This window comes from Balaenoptera ricei, chromosome 5, assembly GCF_028023285.1.
Source record: "Balaenoptera ricei isolate mBalRic1 chromosome 5, mBalRic1.hap2, whole genome shotgun sequence".
Classification (NCBI taxonomy): Eukaryota; Metazoa; Chordata; class Mammalia; order Artiodactyla; family Balaenopteridae; genus Balaenoptera; species Balaenoptera ricei.
The window spans coordinates 41,528,464-41,546,163 of record NC_082643.1 but is presented as its reverse complement, the minus strand read 5'-3'; the positions used below and the strand labels follow the sequence as shown (position 1 = coordinate 41,546,163).

General features: G+C 39.0%; 1 protein-coding gene across 5 annotated transcripts in view; it reads left to right on the top strand.

The window, feature by feature from the left end:
- Nucleotides 1-17,700, top strand: part of ARHGAP24 (Rho GTPase activating protein 24) — a 528,172-nt gene that overhangs the window by 484,866 nt on the left and 25,606 nt on the right. For all 5 annotated transcript variants that reach the window (XM_059922688.1, XM_059922690.1, XM_059922693.1 and 2 more), the window contains 3 exons: nucleotides 12,747-12,879; nucleotides 13,497-13,570; nucleotides 16,573-16,694. In XM_059922688.1, coding sequence (XP_059778671.1) covers nucleotides 12,747-12,879; nucleotides 13,497-13,570; nucleotides 16,573-16,694 — 329 coding nt within the window. The remainder of the gene's footprint in view (nucleotides 1-12,746; nucleotides 12,880-13,496; nucleotides 13,571-16,572; nucleotides 16,695-17,700) is intronic.

Sequence of the window (17,700 nt, the reverse complement as noted above, 5' to 3'; positions counted from 1 at the left end):
ATTTGTATCATCTTTAATTTCTTTCATCAGTGTCTTATAATTTTCTGCATACAGGGCTGTTGTCTCCTTAGGTAGGTTTATTCCTAGATATTTTATTCTTTTTGTTGCAGTGGTAAACGGGAGTGTTTTCTTAATTTCACTTTCAGATTTTTCATCATTAGTGCATAGAAATGCAAGAGATTTCTGTGCATTCATTTTGTATCCTGCTACTTTACCAAATTCATTGATTAGCTCTAGTAGTTTTCTGGTAGCATCTTTAGGATTCTCTATGTCTAGTATCATGTCATCTGCAAACAGTGACAGCTTTACTTCTTTTCCAATTTGGATTACTTTTATTTCTTTTTCTTATCTGATTGCTGTGGCTAACACTTCCAAAACTATGTTGCATAATAGTGGTGAAAGTGGGCAACCTTGTCTTGTTCCTGATCTTAGTGGAAATGGTTTCAGTTTTTCACCATTGAGGACAATGTTGGCTGTGGGTTTGTCATATATGGCCTTTATTATGCTGAGGAAAGTTCCCTCTATGCCTACTTTCTGCAGGGCTTTTATCATAAATGGGTGTTGAATTTTGTCAAAAGCTTTCTCTGCATCGATTGAGATGATCATATGGTTTTTCTCCTTCAATTTGTTAATATGGTGTATCACGTTGATTGATTTGCATATATTGAAGAATCCTTGCATTCCTGGAATAAACCCCACTTGATCATGGTGTATGATCCTTTTAATGTGCTGTTGGATTCTGTTTGCTAGTATTTTGTTGAGGATTTTTGCATCTATGTTCATCAGTGATATTAGCCTGTAGTTTTCTTTCTTTGTGACATCTTTGTCTGGTTTTGGTATCAGGGTGCTGGTGGCCTCGTAGAATGAGTTTGGGAGTGTTCTTCCCTCTGCTATATTTTGGAAGAGTTTGAGAAGGATAGGTGTTAGCTCTTCTCTAAATGTTTGATAGAATTCGCCTGTGAAGCCATCTGGTCCTGGGCTTTTGTTTGTTGGAAGATTTTTAATCACAGTTTCAATTTCAGTGCTTCTGATTGGTCTGTTCATATTTTCTATTTCTTCCTGGTTCAGTCTTTGAAGGTTATACCTTTCTAAGAATTTGTCCATTTCTTCCAGGTTGTCCTTTTTATTGGCATAGAGTTGCTTGTAGTAATCTCTCATGATCGTTTGTGTTTCTGCAGTGTCAGTGTTTACTTCTCCTTTTTCATTTCTAATTCTATTGATTTGAGTCTTCTCCCTTTTTCCCTTGATGAATCTGGCTAATGGTTTATCAATTTTGTTTATCTTCTCAAAGAACCAGCTTTTAGTTTTATTGATCTTTGCTATCATTTACTCCATTTCCTTTTCATTTATTTCTGCTCTGATCTTTATGATTTCTTTCCTTCTGCTAGCTTTGGGGTTTTTTTGTTCTTCTTTCTCTAATTGCTTTAGGTGCAAGGTTAGGTTGTTTATTCGAAATGTTTCCTGTTTCTTGAGGTAGGCTTGTATTGCTATAAAGTTCCCTCTTAGCACTGCTTTCACTGCGTCCCATAGGTTTTGGGTCGTCGTGTCTCCATTGTCATTTGTTTCTAGGTATTTTTTGATTTCCCCTTTGATTTCTTCAGTGATCACTTCGTTATTAAGTAGTGTATTGTGTAGCCTCCATGTGTTTGTATTTTTAACAGATCTTTTCCTGTAATTGATATCTAGTCTCATAGCGTTGTGGTCAGAAAAGATACTTGATACGATTTCAATTTTCTTAAATTTACCAAGGCTTGATTTGTGAACCAAGATATGATCTATCCTGGAGAATGTTCCATGAGCACTTGAGAAAAATGTGTATTCTGTTGTTTTTGGGTGGAATGTCCTATAAATATCAATTAAGTCCATCTCGTTTAACGTATCTTTTAAAGCTTGTGTTTCCTTATTTATTTTCATTTTGGATGATCTGTCCATTGGTGAAAGTGGGGTGTTAAAGTCCTCTACTATGATTGTGTTGCTGTCGATTTCCCCTTTTATGGCTGTTAGTATTTGCCTTATGTATTGAGGTGCTTCTATGTTGGGTGCATAAATATTTACAATTGTTATACCTTCTTCTTGGATCGATCCCCTGATCATTATATAGTGTCCTTCTTTGTCTCTTGTAATAGTCTTTTTTAAAGTCTATTTTGTCTGATATGAGAATTGCTACTCCAGCTTTCTTTTGATTTCCATTTGCATGGAATAACTTTTTCCATCCCCTCACTTTCAGTCTGTATGTGTCTCTAGGTCTGAAGTGGGTCTCTTGTAGACAGCATATATATGGGTCTTGTTTTTGTATCCATTCAGCCAGTCTGTGTCTTTTGGTGGGAGCATTTACTCCATTTACATTTAAGGTAATTATCAATATGTATGTTCCTATTACCATTTTCTTAAATGTTTTGGGTTCGTTATTGTAGGCATTTTCCTTCTCTTGTGTTTCTTGCCTAGAGAAGTTCCTTTAGCATTTGTTGTAAAGCTGGTTTGGTGGTGCTGAACTCTCTCAGCTTTTGCTTGTCTGTAAAGGTTTTAATTTCTCCATCAAATCTGAATGAGCTCCTTGCTGGGTAGAGTAATCTTGGTTGTAGGTTTTTCTCCTTCATCACTTTAAGTATATCCTGCCACTCCCCTGTGGCTTGCAGAGTTTCTGCTGAAAGATCAGCTGTTAACCTTATGTGGATTCCCTTGTGTGTTATTTTTCCCTTGCTGCTTTTAATATGTTTTCTTTATATTTAATTTTTGATAGTTTGATTAATATGTGTCTTGGTGTGTTTCTCCTTGGATTTATACTGTATGGGACTCTCTGTGCTTCCAGGACTTGATTACTATTTCCTTTCCCATATTAGGGACATTTTCAACTATAATCTCTTCAAATATTTTCACAGTCCCTTTCTTTTTCTCTTGTTCTTCTGGGACCCCTATAATTCGAATGTTGGTGCGATTAATGTTGTCCCAGAGGTCTCTGAGACTGTCCTCATTTCTTTTCATTCTTTTTTCTTTATTCTGCTCTGCAGTAGTTATTTCCACCATTTTATCTTCCAGGTCACTTATCCGTTCTTCTGCCTCAGTTATTCTGCTATTGATCCCATCTAGAGTATTTTTAATTTCATTTATTGTGTTTTCCATCGTTGCTTGGTTCCTCTTTAGTTCTTCTACGTCCTTGTTAAATGTTTCTTGCATTTTGTCTATTCTATTTCCAAGATTTTGGATCATCCTTACTATCATTATTCTGAATTCTTTTTCAGGTAGACTACCTATTTCCTCTTCATTTGTTAGGTCTGGGGTGTTTTGACCCTGCTCCTTCACCTGCTGTGTGTTTTTCTGTCTTCTCATTTTGCTTATCTTACTGTGTTTGGGGTCTCCTTTTCACAGGTTGCAGGTTCGTAGTTCCCATTGTTTTTGGTATCTGTCCCCAATGACTAAGGTTGGTTCAGTGGGTTGTGTAGGCTTCCTGGTGGAGGGGACTAGTGCCTGTGTTCTGGTGGATGAGGCTGGATCTTGTCTTTCTGGTGGGCACATCCCCATTTGGTGGTGTGTTTTGGGTTGTCTGTGGCCTTATTATGATTTTAGGCAGCCTCTCTGCTAATGGATGGGGCTGTGTTCCTGTCTTGCTAGTTGTTTGGCATAGGGTGTCCCACACTGTAGCTTGCTGGTCGTTGAGTGAAGCTGGGTCTTGATGTTGAGATGGAGATCTCTGAGAGGTTTTCGCTGTTTGGTATTACGTGGAGCTGGGAGGTCTCTTGTGGACCAGTGTCCTGAATTTGGCTCTCCCACCTCAGAGGCACAGCCCTGATGCCTGGCTGGAGCACTAAGAGCCTTTCATCCACACGGCTCAGAGTAAAAGCGAGAAAAAATGAAAGAAAGAAAGAAAGAAAGAAAGAAAGAAAGAAAGAAAGAAAGAGGATAACATAAAATAAAATAAAATAAAGCTATTATAAAGCAACGCTATACAGACAAAATCTCACCCAGAAGCATACACATATACACTCACAGAAAAAGGAAAAGGGGCAAAATTAATATATCGTGCTCCCAAAGTCCACCTCCTGAATTTGGGATGATTCGTTGTCTATTCAGGTATTCAACAGATGCAGGCACATCAAGTTGTTTGTGGAGTTTTAATCTGCTGCTTCTGAGGCTGCTGGGAGAGATTTCCCTTTCTCTTCTTTGTTCGCACAGCTCCTGGGGTTCAGCTTTGGATTTGGACCGGCCTCTGCGTGTAGGTCGCCTGAGGGCGTCTGTTCCCCGCCCAGACAGGACGGGGTTAAAGGAGCAGCTGCTTCGGGGGCTCTGGATCACTCAGGCCGGGGGGGAGGGAGGGGTACAGAGGAGGCGGGGCGAGCCTGCGGCGGCAGAGGCCGGCGTGACGTTGCAGCAGCCTGAGGCTCGCCGCGCGTTCTCCCAGGGAAGTTGTCCCTGGATCACGGGACGCTGGCAGTGGCGGGCTGCACAGGCTCCCGGGAGGGGTGGTGTGGAGAGTGACCTGTGCTCGCACACAAGCTTCTTGGTGGCGCAGCAGCAGCCTTAGCGTCTAATGCCCGTCTCTGAGGTCCACGCTGATAGCCGCGGCTCGCGCCCGTCTGTGGAGCTCGTTTAGGCGGCGCTCTGAATCCCCTCTCCTTGCGCGCCACGAAACAAAGAGGCAAGAAAAAGTCTCTTGCCTCTTCAGCAGCTGCAGACTTTTTCCCAGACTCCCTCCCGGCTAGCACCGAAGCCCGAGCCTCAGCTTCCAGCCCCCGCCCGCCCCAGCGGGTGAGCAGACAAGCCTCTCGGGCTGGTGAGTGCTGCTCGGCGCCGAGCCTCTGTGCAGGAATCTCTCCACTTTGCCCTCCGCACCCCTGTGGCTGCGCTCTCCTCCGTGGCTCCGAAGCTTCCCCCCTCCGCCACCCGCAGTCTCCGCCCGCGAAGGGGCTTCCTAGTGTGTGGAAACCTTTCCTCCTTCACGGCTCCCTCCCACTGGTGCAGGTCCCATCCCTATTCTTTTGTCTCTGTTATTTCTTTTTTCTTTTGCCCTACCCAAGTACGTGGGGATTTTCTTGCCTTTTGGGAGGTCTGAGGTCTTCTGCCAGCATTCAGTGGGTGTCCTGTACGAGCAGTTCCACGTGTAGATGTATTTCTAATGTATCTGTGGGAAGGAAGGTGATCTCCCCGTCTTACTCTTCCGCCATCTTGCCTCCCCCAGATTTTATTTTTATTCTTCAGTCTAAATTTTTAATTTACTTAGCGATATTAGAGTGTGGCTATTTATAAAGTTAATCAATGCTCTCAAACACTAATCCAAACTAACTAAATGATGTCACCTCTAATGACTAGTCTATAAAATAAGTATATATGTTTCTTTGTAATGTGTATTTATCTGTATATGCTTAAACATTTGCCCTTTGTATTCGTATGTAACATTCAAAAGCTATACAAAGCATTTTACTTGTCATTTATATTTATTTGGTACAAGTGATTACCACCTGGATGTGTATGTTCAGGGGTCTAGGGTGGGAAGACAGGCTTGTAGCAGAAAGACCAATGAATATGCTATGATATTAATGGAGGTGAGTGATAACTTGAACTTGAGCAGTGTCAATGAGACTGCTGAGGAGGGAACAGATTCATGAGGTATGACATGAGAATATATAGGATCCAGTCATTGGTATTTTGCAAACTTTCCAGGTGATTCCAATGTGCAGCTTAGTCTGAGAATCACTAGTCACTGTTAGATTTAGAATCTCAGAAAAAGCAAAATTTAGGTTGACTTCTAGGTTTCTTGTTTGTTTCTGTGAATGGTGATGCCATTCATGGTTGAGAAAATGGTAAAGGAGGAATAATTTTATTGCAAGGTTTTTGTTGCTGTCCAGCTTTGTTTATATGGAGTTCAGAGTGTGTATGGAACGTCTAAGAATTCAGTGGAAAGGTCTGGTATGGAGATGTATACTTTGTAGTCATTGTAGAAAAGTGATCGTCAAACTTATGGATTTAGCCAGGGTATGTACACAGAGTCAAGGAGAATAATACTTAGACGCCAGCAGAGGAAGAAAAGCTTGGGAGCTGACTAGGAGAAGGTGAGTGAGGTGACAAAAAAACAATGAAACGAGAGACTTACCCAGGGGAAACATTTGTCAGAAATAGCAAATGGATGAATATCCATGATTTTTTTTTTCAGTTTGGGGCTGTAGTTACTTTCTATTTGAGGGATCTATGATGTAGAATCACCAAACTCAGACTGCTCACAGGAATCTCTTCCTTCAGCTACACAACAGGGCATTTTATTTGTTACTTTGAGTGTCTTATACGCATATAGGGGTACGTGTGTGTGTGTGGTATGTTGCATTGTATATAAAACTGTCAAATATTATTTTTATGTGATTAGTAGCATTTTAAAGGGGGAGTCTATATGCACATAAGTAATTACATACATATAAGTAATCCTAGAAGTAGGAAAGAAAATGTCAACGTAACAGTTTGGTTTAACCATGAACAACATCTCCCCACCAGCATTCCTCCCACCTCTTCCATCACAACACTGGAGAGATAAGTATGTAACTAGTCAGCTCCAATGGATGATAGAGTAGCCAGATTTAAACTTGTGACCATTACACATTAGAACTGCCTCCTTATCTGGAAGTTTTCCACCTCAAATACATGTTCTATATTAATATCCCTTGACCTTGGCAACATATGAAAACTGAGGAGCTTTAAAAAATCTCAATGTCCAGGCTTCACCCAGACCAATTATATCAGAATATACAGGACCCAATCATCAGTATTTTGAAAAACTTTCCAGGTGACTCCTGTGTGCAACCAAGGTTGAGAATCACTTTCTTCTATGTCACATTTGTCAATCTGACAATATTTCCATACATCTACATTATCTGAAAGCATGTTTCTATTTTTCTGATGACATCTCATTACCTAGCACTCTGGCATGGTTTTATAGGTAAGCTCACGAGATGAAGATTTGGTGCCTCTGCTATAACAAAACACCACAGACTGGGTGGCTTAAACAACAGAAATTTATTTTTCTCACAGCTCTGGACGCTGAAAGCCTGACGCCAGGATGCCAGCATGGTTGGGTTCTGGTAAAGGCTCTCTTCTTGACTTGTAGATGGCTGCCTTCTTACCCTGTGCTCACATGGCCTTTCCTCTTGCATGTGCATGGGAGCAAGGCGGTAGGGAGCAAGCTTACTGGTGTCTTTTATTATAAGGGCACTAATCCCATCAAACCACAGTCCCACCCTGATGACTTCATCTAACCCTAATTACCTCCCAGAGGTTTCATCTCCAAATACCATCACATCACATCGGAGGCTGAGCCTTCAACATATGAATTTGGGGGAGACAACAATTCATTCCATAGTAAGGGTCATCTTGCCACTCTCTGCCATCATTGCTTTTAAACCAGGAGGCTTCTTTGAGACAAGCACTAATTCAGTGTAGTCCAGACAGATAAAACTGCCCATTTGTGTTGTATGTAATTCAGCAGTGACACTTACATAACTACAGTAAACCATGACAGTTTAACCAGATTCAAATTTTACTGCCAAAAAGTGTACCATTTTTGACAGATATATTAAAAAAATAAGTTAGAACAGAACCAGACTTTTCTTGTAAATGTTTAGTTTAGTTTGGAACTGCCTACTGCCTTTGGATTTGCTTTTCTATGTCTTGGTGAATTTGGTGCACAGAACTGCATGTTGTTTAAGACAGTTTGGTGGCAGGCTTCATCTTGGTAATGCTGCTGAATGTTTTCAGTCTCATATATGTTCTTCCCGGAGTTTGATAGATATGACATTATTTTTTTTTAGTTCCAAGAAAATTTTAGGTCATCTCACTGTGTGTGTTGCAAAGAACTTCACAATATCTTTAATAACTCCCTGTGGGGTGCCTGGAAATTCATTCTATTCACTTCAATCAATGGATTATGCTGTGTCCTGTGCAGAGTATCCAGAGTGAAAAATTCCCATTTCTAATTTTGAGGCTTAAAAGTTCTAAGGTTTTTGTCTGTGTAGTATTATACTTGGAATTACTGTGGCATTCTACTTATCTGTGTGTGTGAGTCTGTTTATCAGGGAAGGCAGGGGTGGGGTTAGAGGATGAGCAAGACAGATTGTTGTCAGACTCCTTTATCCCTGTTAGTATTAGTAAGAGGCCAATACTGTACATAGATTATAAATAGGCAAGCAATTTCTGGGAAGTATAAAAAGATTCTTAAGATCACACACCTGGCAGGGACTTAGCAGATAAAAAATACAGAAAATGTTTAAGGAGTCAAACAAATGAAGCATGGGATGGAAACATGTTGATGGTGATGGGTTAGAGATATAAGCCCAAGGGGGACAGAAAAGATCTATGTTGTTCATCTCTGTCTCACCTAGCATGTGGCGTGAGGTGGTCCACACTGTAAGTGTTCAGCAACTATTTGGTGTGTGAATGATAGAACAATCCCAGAATGACCAAAGGAAGACCCTCAAGAATATAAAACTAAGTCAATAATAGAAAGTCTCATGGAATTCAGGTTTGATTAAAAAGCACTACAGGATCCAGAAGCAAAGTCCAAGTACAATTTAAGGTGAAAACAAACCCCATATGTTGATCAATTAAGGGACATATGCTACAGAATATCTTCTGGCCTGATAGCTCTTTTACTCAGGATTCCTGGGCCTATCTCTGCCTCTTTGCTCTCATTGGATAGGATGTGCATGATTATTTATCTTAATTTCTGAAAACAGATTCTGCCACCAGGTGGGTGAAGGAGACCTGAGGTCTGGATAATGAATTTATATTAGCAAGTAGTTTTGAATTTCTACCAAAGGAGTGTGACTTCAAAACCTCTCATATCTCAGCAATTAGCCCCAAGGCATGTTCTGTCAGTGCAGTTTCCTGTTTGTGTACCCAGATGGAGTTAATAACAGGACCTACTCACTGGACAGCTGTGAGGGCCTGAGACAGGGAGAGATGTGTGTAAGTGTGTGCTGCTGCTATTGTTGTTGTCATTATTATTATTATTATTAACCAGTTTAGGGATTTTAATTCTCCATTGTACATCAACTTTTGCTACAATATAGTCACTTCACTTTGCTGAAGAACATGATGTATTTCTCTGAGGCAAAGACAACACATCCCACTAGGTACTTTGGGCAATTAACACATCACATTGATATCTACTCAATTGGCTGTACATACTAAAGCAAATATTAATCAGGCAAAGTAGTGGGTTTTCAGTAAGAGATACAAGTCTGTAGAGGTAGATGCAGAAGGTTGCTATTTTGTAGAATGGATATACAAAGAGATTTTTCAGAGAAACATCAGATTTCCCCTTGCAGTGAGTAGCATGCTGGCAATTGGGGCGGATAGACTGTGAGCCTCTTGAGGTGAACCGGAACTGGCAAACATGTTCAAGTCTTCCCAGAAATGATTGATTTTTTCCATTCGGTGGGAAAGGACAAAGCCAAAAATGAGAACGCTAGGAAAATGGAAAAGTCTCTATTTCTACAAAATAACCTAAGTTTAGTAAAGCCCCTCAGAAAGAGTCAAAAATTTTTAAGTTGTAACCTTTAAGCCAAAAATGTAATAATCTTTGTTAATTGCAATAAAAAAGAAAATATATTCGGTTATTTTTTCCTTACCATTTTTATATAACCAACAGTGTATGGGTATATACTTATAATGCTAGAAACTAATGTAATGTATCATTTTAGAGAAGGAATAAAATAATCATCATAGCCCACATCTCTTACCTTGATTCATAGTGCAAATATTTCTATTCTTGGAGCATTACTGCAGCTTTGGTGCTAAGAAAATTGCTGTGGATGAAAAATGATTCTGCAGCCTTTCATCCTTCAACAATTTTCACACCATCTCAATTAGTTTAACTTTGCAATCGTGCCATCTAGTGCTCAAACGTCCTCAGTACTACAGCTCAACTTCATTAGAAGCAAAATAATACAGTAACAGGCAAGTTACCTTAAAAACACTGTGCTTGGGGACAGGCAATATAATGAACAGTCCATCACTGAAACACTAAAACAGATTTCTTGTTAAATAAATGTTTCTTGTTTATCATTATTGTTTCATTAATTTATTGCATTTAATTCATAAATATTTTTGTATATTCTATTTATATAGTCATACAAATTATACATAACATACACCATATATTGAAATTATACTTATTTTATATTTTATTTTTGCATTCCTTTCTGTGTCTTTCTATAACTTTAACAAAATGGTCATTGAATTTGAAGGCAACACAACCCAACGACCCAGTCATGGATTGGGTTTGATTAGAGTGGATTGGATAGAGTGGAATGAAAGATGGAAATCGTTTATTGTAATATTTGATTGCATTGCATATCCTGCCCCAGGTTGTGGTTTTGCTACTGCTGATGACTGTGCCTTCAAGGGTCAGGTGCTTCACGACATACCAAGAGAAACACAGAAGGGTTTTGGATTGCATGAAATATAGCAATTTGCCAGAAAAGAAAAAAACTAGGGTCTTTATTTGCTTTACCATTGAGACTATTTTATGTATCATTTTTAAAAAAAAATTTAGGAAAGTATTTTTATAAATTAATGAGCTTGAATAGTTTTCAAGATGTCCCAGAGACATGATTTTTATGTTCTTTACTAGCCTTTAAGATGGCCTCTATATTGTCTCTCGGTTCAGAAATTTAAGAGAAAAAATTCATTTCTGTAATTATGAAAAGAATACAGTTGATTAAAGACAGTCCCTAACAGATCACCCCCATCATTTTAGCATCTGAAAAAAGGTTGACAATATACCAGCTCTGACGGACTCTGATGTTAAAATAGAAAACCTCAGCCCTTGCCCTGATTCCAAGGTAGATGAAGTCCTTTGGTCCATGAGGATGCTCCCCTCTGCTCAGACCTCATCCTCTGAGCTCTTTCTCCCTTAGCCTTTTATCAGCTCCTCAAGGACAGGACACTCTCTCCCACTTTGGGCTCTGTTTACATGCCTTGCTGTAATCGGAATGACTTCTTTTATTCTTCACTCTCATTTAGTTCATTCTTACACCCCCTCAGATCTTACCCTAAGCATCATTTCTTCAGAGAAGCCCTCCGACCCCTGGATTAGTCCTTTCTTGTTATTAGATGGCACCCAAAACGTTTCCTTATTACTCCTCACCACACTTTGTAATTATATACTTGTGTTATTAACTACTTTCTATCTCCTACTCCCACTAGATTATATTATGAGCAGGCTAGAATATTCCTTTTTATAATCCCTTAGGGTCCTAGCCACTGCGTTTTCTATAATCCCTGTTACAGAGAGGTTATGCGGGAGATAGTTGAGGAAATCAACCCAAGAGTCCAAAATTGAGAACTGAGATGCCCATTGTCCCAGCCCATGTAGATTTGTGAAGTCAACTCTGCTTTTATGTCACCCTTGGGGCAAGAGAATTGTCACCGAGGCAGGAGATCCTAGTGCCTGTATCCCAGCTTCTGAAGGAACACCCCTCAGCGACTTGTCACTTCCTGCAGCAGAGTCTGGGATTGGAGTGTTTGTTCCCACCACTTACAGAATCCCTGACCTTGCTCACCACCACTCTTCCCACTTCTTGGGAATCAATTGACCTTTCACTCCCTGACCACCACTCTCCTTCCCACGCTCTTGTTCCTCACCCCAAAAACAAAGCAAAGCAAAACAAAACAAACCCAAACCAACCGCCTCCTCCTGCCTCTACTGTCAGCTATCTTCATGGATTAACAGCGAGATACAGAGAACAAAATATAAATTAATATTTCAGTAAATTATCCTATCACTCTGGTATTCAGCAGAGAATAAAAATAAATTTTACACAAAGGACATGTTAAGTTTTCAGTGTTTATTTATTTTTTTAAAATAAATTTATTTATTTATTTTTGGCTGTGTTGGGTCTCCGTCTCCGTGCGAGGGCCTTCCCTAGTTGCGGCGAGCGGGGGCCACTCTTCATCACAGTGCGCGGGCCTCTCACCATCGCGGCCTCTCTCGTTGCGGAGCACAGGCTCCAGACGCGCAGGCTCAGCAGTTGTGGCCCATGGGAGCAGCCGCTCCGCGGCATGTGGGATCCTCCCAGACCAGGGCTAGAACCCGTGTCCCCTGCATTGGCAGGCAGACTCTCAACCACTGCGCCACCAGGGAAGCCCTCAGTGTTTATTTTTGTAGCACTTCCCTTCTCTTTCTAGAAAACTGTAAGGATCACCAACTATCTTAGAATATCAGACAAGCAATCATTCTGAGATCAATCATCCTCAAAGTGAGTTTTTCTTAAAAAGTTAAAATGTACTAAACTTGAGATGTCTATAACCAATCACCAATGTCTTCTAAAGAATAAGAAATGAAGTTAGGATCTATAAGTAATTAATTTTGACATTGAATACATATAGACACACATATGTAGATTGGGTGTTTTTTGGTGCATTGTATTATATTTTATTTTAAATCTGGTATATATATTCTCATTGTTTTAGAAAAGTAACACTTTTGCTTAACATCAAATGCACACAAAAGAAAAATGCTTACACTTTTGAATATTTTCAAACCACACTGAGGATTCCAAGTGTCTCTCTGGGTCCCTCTCTTTTCCACCTGTGGCAGCATCTAATAGGTGTTACCCAAGCATGTGCTTCTTGAAAGCTGGATCGACTAATTCAATTGTCAACTCATTTAGAAGTCTGACTCTTAGATGTATACTTGATGAAAAAATTAACCAAACGGTATAAAGTTCACTCCGTAGAAACTCTTTACACTTCTACCTCCACAGCAACACAGATGTACACACAGTGGCATCACTTCTTAAACTGTATCTCCGAGAACTCCCAGAACCGGTTATTCCTTATGCCAAGTATGAGGATTTTTTGTCTTGTGCCAAACTGCTCAGCAAGGAGGAGGAAGCTGTAAGTCCATGCATTTATTTCTTAAAAAGCTATTGTTTGGGTTTTTTGTCAGTGCTCTTAGTCTTTAATCTGTAAATTTTCCTTTGCCCCATGCTTGGATTGTTTGCCACTATTCTAAGTATTGACATCACACATGTTTAGATTTTACACACACAATGCAGGTCCCATTTTTAATCCTCTCTCTGATCAAAAAGAAAAGTACAGATGAATAAATGAAATCAGCACTCCTTGCCACTTTGCCCCCAAATGCTAAAAATCGGAAGGACGCTCACTATATTAAGGCTACTCTTTCCCCCACACAACCTTCATACAAATAAGGCTATCTTCCCTTTTCAGTCAATTGTGAACAAATGTTAAAAATGTTAAAAGGGCTTCACTTAAACATGTTTCTCCACAAATAGTGCTTACAGAGATATTTGAAATGCTTTCACATCTTTTGAAAATATTTCTGAAATGTTCTCTGTGATAGTGGCAAGTTTTCAAGACAGTATCCTTCACTGGTAATATGTGAAACTAACCAAAAAAAAAAAAAAAAAAAAGGCTGTTTGCCCATTTTCCATGTGCTTTAATTCCAAGGCCAACACTTAGATAACATTTATTCTCTTCTTTATATTCAGGGTGTTAAAGAATTAGCAAAGCAGGTGAAGAGCTTGCCAGTGGTCAATTACAACCTTCTCAAGTATATTTGCAGGTAAGAATTGTCCTAAAGACAAAAAACTAAATTTAAGAAGACTGTATTTAGCCTGACACTAATTTACTTTTGACAGTGAATAAAAATCACTTAACTGCTCTGAGCTCCAGTGTTGACCTCTATAAAACTGAGGTTTGACAAGGTGATTTCTTTTTTTTCAAAATAAACTTGTTTATTTATTATTTATTTTTGGCTGCGTTGGGTCTCCGTTGCTGCCCGTGGGCTTTCTCTAGCTGCGGCTAGTGGTGGCTACTCTTCGTTGCGGTGCGTGGGCTTCTCCTCAAGGTGGCTTCTCGTGTTGTGGAGCACGGGATCTAGGGCGCACGGGCTTCAGTAGTCGTGGCACACGGGCTTAGTTGCTCCGCGGCATGTGGGATCTTCCCGGACCAGGGCTTGAACCCGTGTCCCCTGCATCGGCAGGGGGATTCTTAACCACTGCGCCACCAGGGAAGCCCTTGACAAGGTGATTTCAAAAGTTTCTCTGAGCACTGAAATTGTTTGATTTTGTAATTTGCTGTTTCTGAAGTCTCTCTGGCCTCTACATATTAAAGATATGTTGCTTTGAACTTCCATCCAGGTTGTTTATACATGTACCATGTACCATTGTTTAACAGAAGGAGCGTGTATCCTGGCATAAGAAAGATCTGCCCGGGAGTCCAGATTCTACCACTGACTACTTACGTGTCTTTATGCAATTTTCTTATCCTCTTTGAGACTAAAGATCCTAATAGGTAAAAGGGTAGTGAAAACACATATTTCACACAGCTGTTTTAAAAATTAAAGTATATTTTAAAATTTCATATACCTATACATTTATACATATAGTGAATGCTAATATTAATTTTTTCCGTTTCTCTCAAGACTCACTGAAAAAAACATTGTAACTCAATTCTGCTAGAACAATAATTGTGCTTCATAAAGCTCTCTCTCAATGACCATGTTTAATGTCAGGGATGCTATGTACCATGTCTGTGCCCCTATTTAAGAAATCAAGTATGTACTATTGAAATATATTAAATTTATTTTTTAAAATTTTATTGGAGTATAGTTGATTTACATGAAACATATTAAATTTAAATAAAGAGATTAATGATTGGCACTACAGGTCATTGTAAACTATTTTAAACGATAGCTTCCCAGTCCATTTTTAAATAAAATTAAAAAATTTAATTCAGTACAGTGCATCATTTACATGTGTTTTTTGCGTCATGATTAGATAAATGTACAGCTGACTGGGAACTATGGAGTTTAAGACTAACGCCAGACACTGTGGAGTTCATTGTCAACTGTAATTGAGTATGAATTCCAGAACCTCCTGCCATACTTTTTCTGGTGATGGTTAGCATTCAGGAAACAAACAAGACCTTAGGTTTCAGAATTTGAAAAAGCAAGAAATAGTTTCACTGATAAGATAGACTTATTAACATAGAAGGGTTCCATCCCAAGTTTTTGAACTAATTCAAGCTATTGTAGTGGATGAGAAAAGGGTGACAGTCTCTTAAGTAAAAAGGAAAAAGGCTTTTTGGAGAAGGGTATTGCAAGTCTTTATCTCCACAATAGAAAACCTTAACTTCTCTTAACACATTTAAAGCAGACTTTTAATTTCAGCTATTTCAAATAAGAAATAGTAGTTTGACTTTTTGCCCTTCAGTCTTGCTATAATTAGGCTGTATAACAGTAGTGAACATGTGGAAATAGGCACTTTTTTATTTTTATTTTTGGCCACGCTTGTGGGATCTTAACGTCATTGAAAGCATGGAGTCCTAACCACTGGACCACCAGGGAATTCCCAAACGGCACCTTTTTAAAAACTCATGGTATAGTAATCAAGAGTTCAGACTCTAGCGTCAGATCACCTGGATTCAGATCTCAGCTCTGCAAACTCTGTGTCCTTGGAGAAGATTCTTACCTCTCTGGTGCCTCATGTGTCTAACCTGTAAAATGGAGATAATGGTATTTACCTCACAGAGATGCTTTGAGAGTTTAATAAGTTAGCACGACTGACACATAATAAAATATATTATTTTAAATAGCACATAAAATAGGTTAAAATTTTTTTCATCACTTCTCTGTCTCCTTAGTACAATTAGTAAGCCATGAATTAATAGAAGTTCTTGTAGAAACAAAGAGGGGATGGGAAATGAAGAAAAGCTGAAAAATTACAAAAACAATCTCTGCTATTAAAATCATTTGGGGATAGTGGGAAGCAGCCTCATAGCACAGGGAGATCAGCTCAGTGCTATGTGACCACCTAGAGGGGTGGGATAGGGAGGGTGGGAGGGAGGGAGACACAAGAGGGAAGAGATATGGAGATATATGTATATGTATAACTGATTCACTTTGTTATAAAGCAGAAACTAACACATCATTGTAAAGCAATTATACTCCAATAAAGATATTAAAAAAAAAAAATCATTTGGGGAAAGGGCTATTTCATGCCTCTAATTCTTTAGCACCTAACAAGTTAAAACAATTTGTGCTTGCAATTTTCCATATCAGTAGAACTGAGGTTTTATTTTAAACCATGTTTGATCTCATTTTTTAATAGACTATAAATTCGAAGCTCACAAATTACTCCACAAAGAGAGTTGATTCCTCCTCTCTGAAATAAGAGATTGTACCAGACAATCTTATTTATAGTTCTTGAATTAAATATATATATAAATTTAAAATTTTATTTAGAGATTGGAAAGAAGTTCATATTCTTGAATCTCAAGTCCACATTAGCATTATCCAAACACTCTTGTCCCTGTGACTGACAGGGAAACCAAGCCAAGCCAGGCCAGAGAAGATATTTGATATGATCCCTTATGAGTTTGATCCTTAATAATTTGCAATATACATTCTGCACATTTGACAGAGAGATATTTGAATTCCTAAAGAATTTTGTGTCTATATTCATCTTTGAACGTACTCCACTCCATAAATTTCCTGATAACCCATTTTCTTCCACTGACAAGTTTGATCCCATTGTGTTCTGTTCATACTCTTGCACCCAACAGGTTCTTGGATGAAGTACAGTCCTATTCAGGAATTAACAAAATGAGTGTGCAGAACTTGGCCACTGTCTTTGGCCCTAATATCTTGCGCCCCAAAGTGGAAGATCCTTTGACCATTATGGAGGGTAAGTAAATTATTATCTTACACCCTCATCAATAGAACTGTCTCTTTGTTGTCCTGAGCCTATTCTCCTGTGAGGAAACTAGGGAAATAAGTGAATCCATGGTAACTCCATTCATGGACTCAAGTTCTTCAAATACAAAAACTCCTCTTTGGGAGTCAGGCATTTTTTTTGGAGTTTACTAAACATAACTTACCAAACGATTCCTTAGGAGTTTTATAAGAATAAATGGAACTTCCATAAGTCATCTGCAATGTATCACACAGGAATGGGAAAAAATCTAATTCACTTTTTGAGTCCAATGCAATTTTCAGAAAATTCAAATAGTTACTATTTTAAGTTAATGTATTTTTATTAATTCTGGTTTTATTTGACGAATTTCAAGAGGCAGAAAATATGGGCCTCTGTAAGATAATGCTGCTTATTTACCTTGGGTTGAAACATGAAGAAATTCTTGTTTTCTGTATTACAAAATGCCTCAAATTCTTTTCCACAATGAACTGTTACTTCTGTTTATTTCCTGCAGGCCTCACTGCTTGAGTACTTTTCTTACCTGTGGCCATCAGTAGTACTGTTGATGTGCAGGTCTTGCTGAGCTGAAAGAGTAAGATTAGAGGATGGAAAACTCATTAAGCAGCAGAAAAGAGAGAACTAGACATAGAGATTGTTCAGAGATATGCAGAGGGTATCCCTCAAGTCTTTGCCTAAGAATTGCTTTATGCTTGCATGAGAGGACTCTACACTACTTTCTGGGGGAGAGTACCAGAAATCAGTAGTATGAGCCATTCCTGGGCCTCACAGCAAGCTTGAAATATTTGTGTTTCCCACAACCAGAGTAGAAAACCCTGACATTGAGACATTGTATCGAGCCCTCAGAAAGGTATTACCTTGGTGAAAATGTTAAAAGTTACAGTCTCTATATAAAGTTTTTAAAAGAAATACTAATGATTCAATAGAGGTTTGGGGAAGAAAAGGAGGAAGAGTTGGAGCACAAAGGATTTTTAGGGCC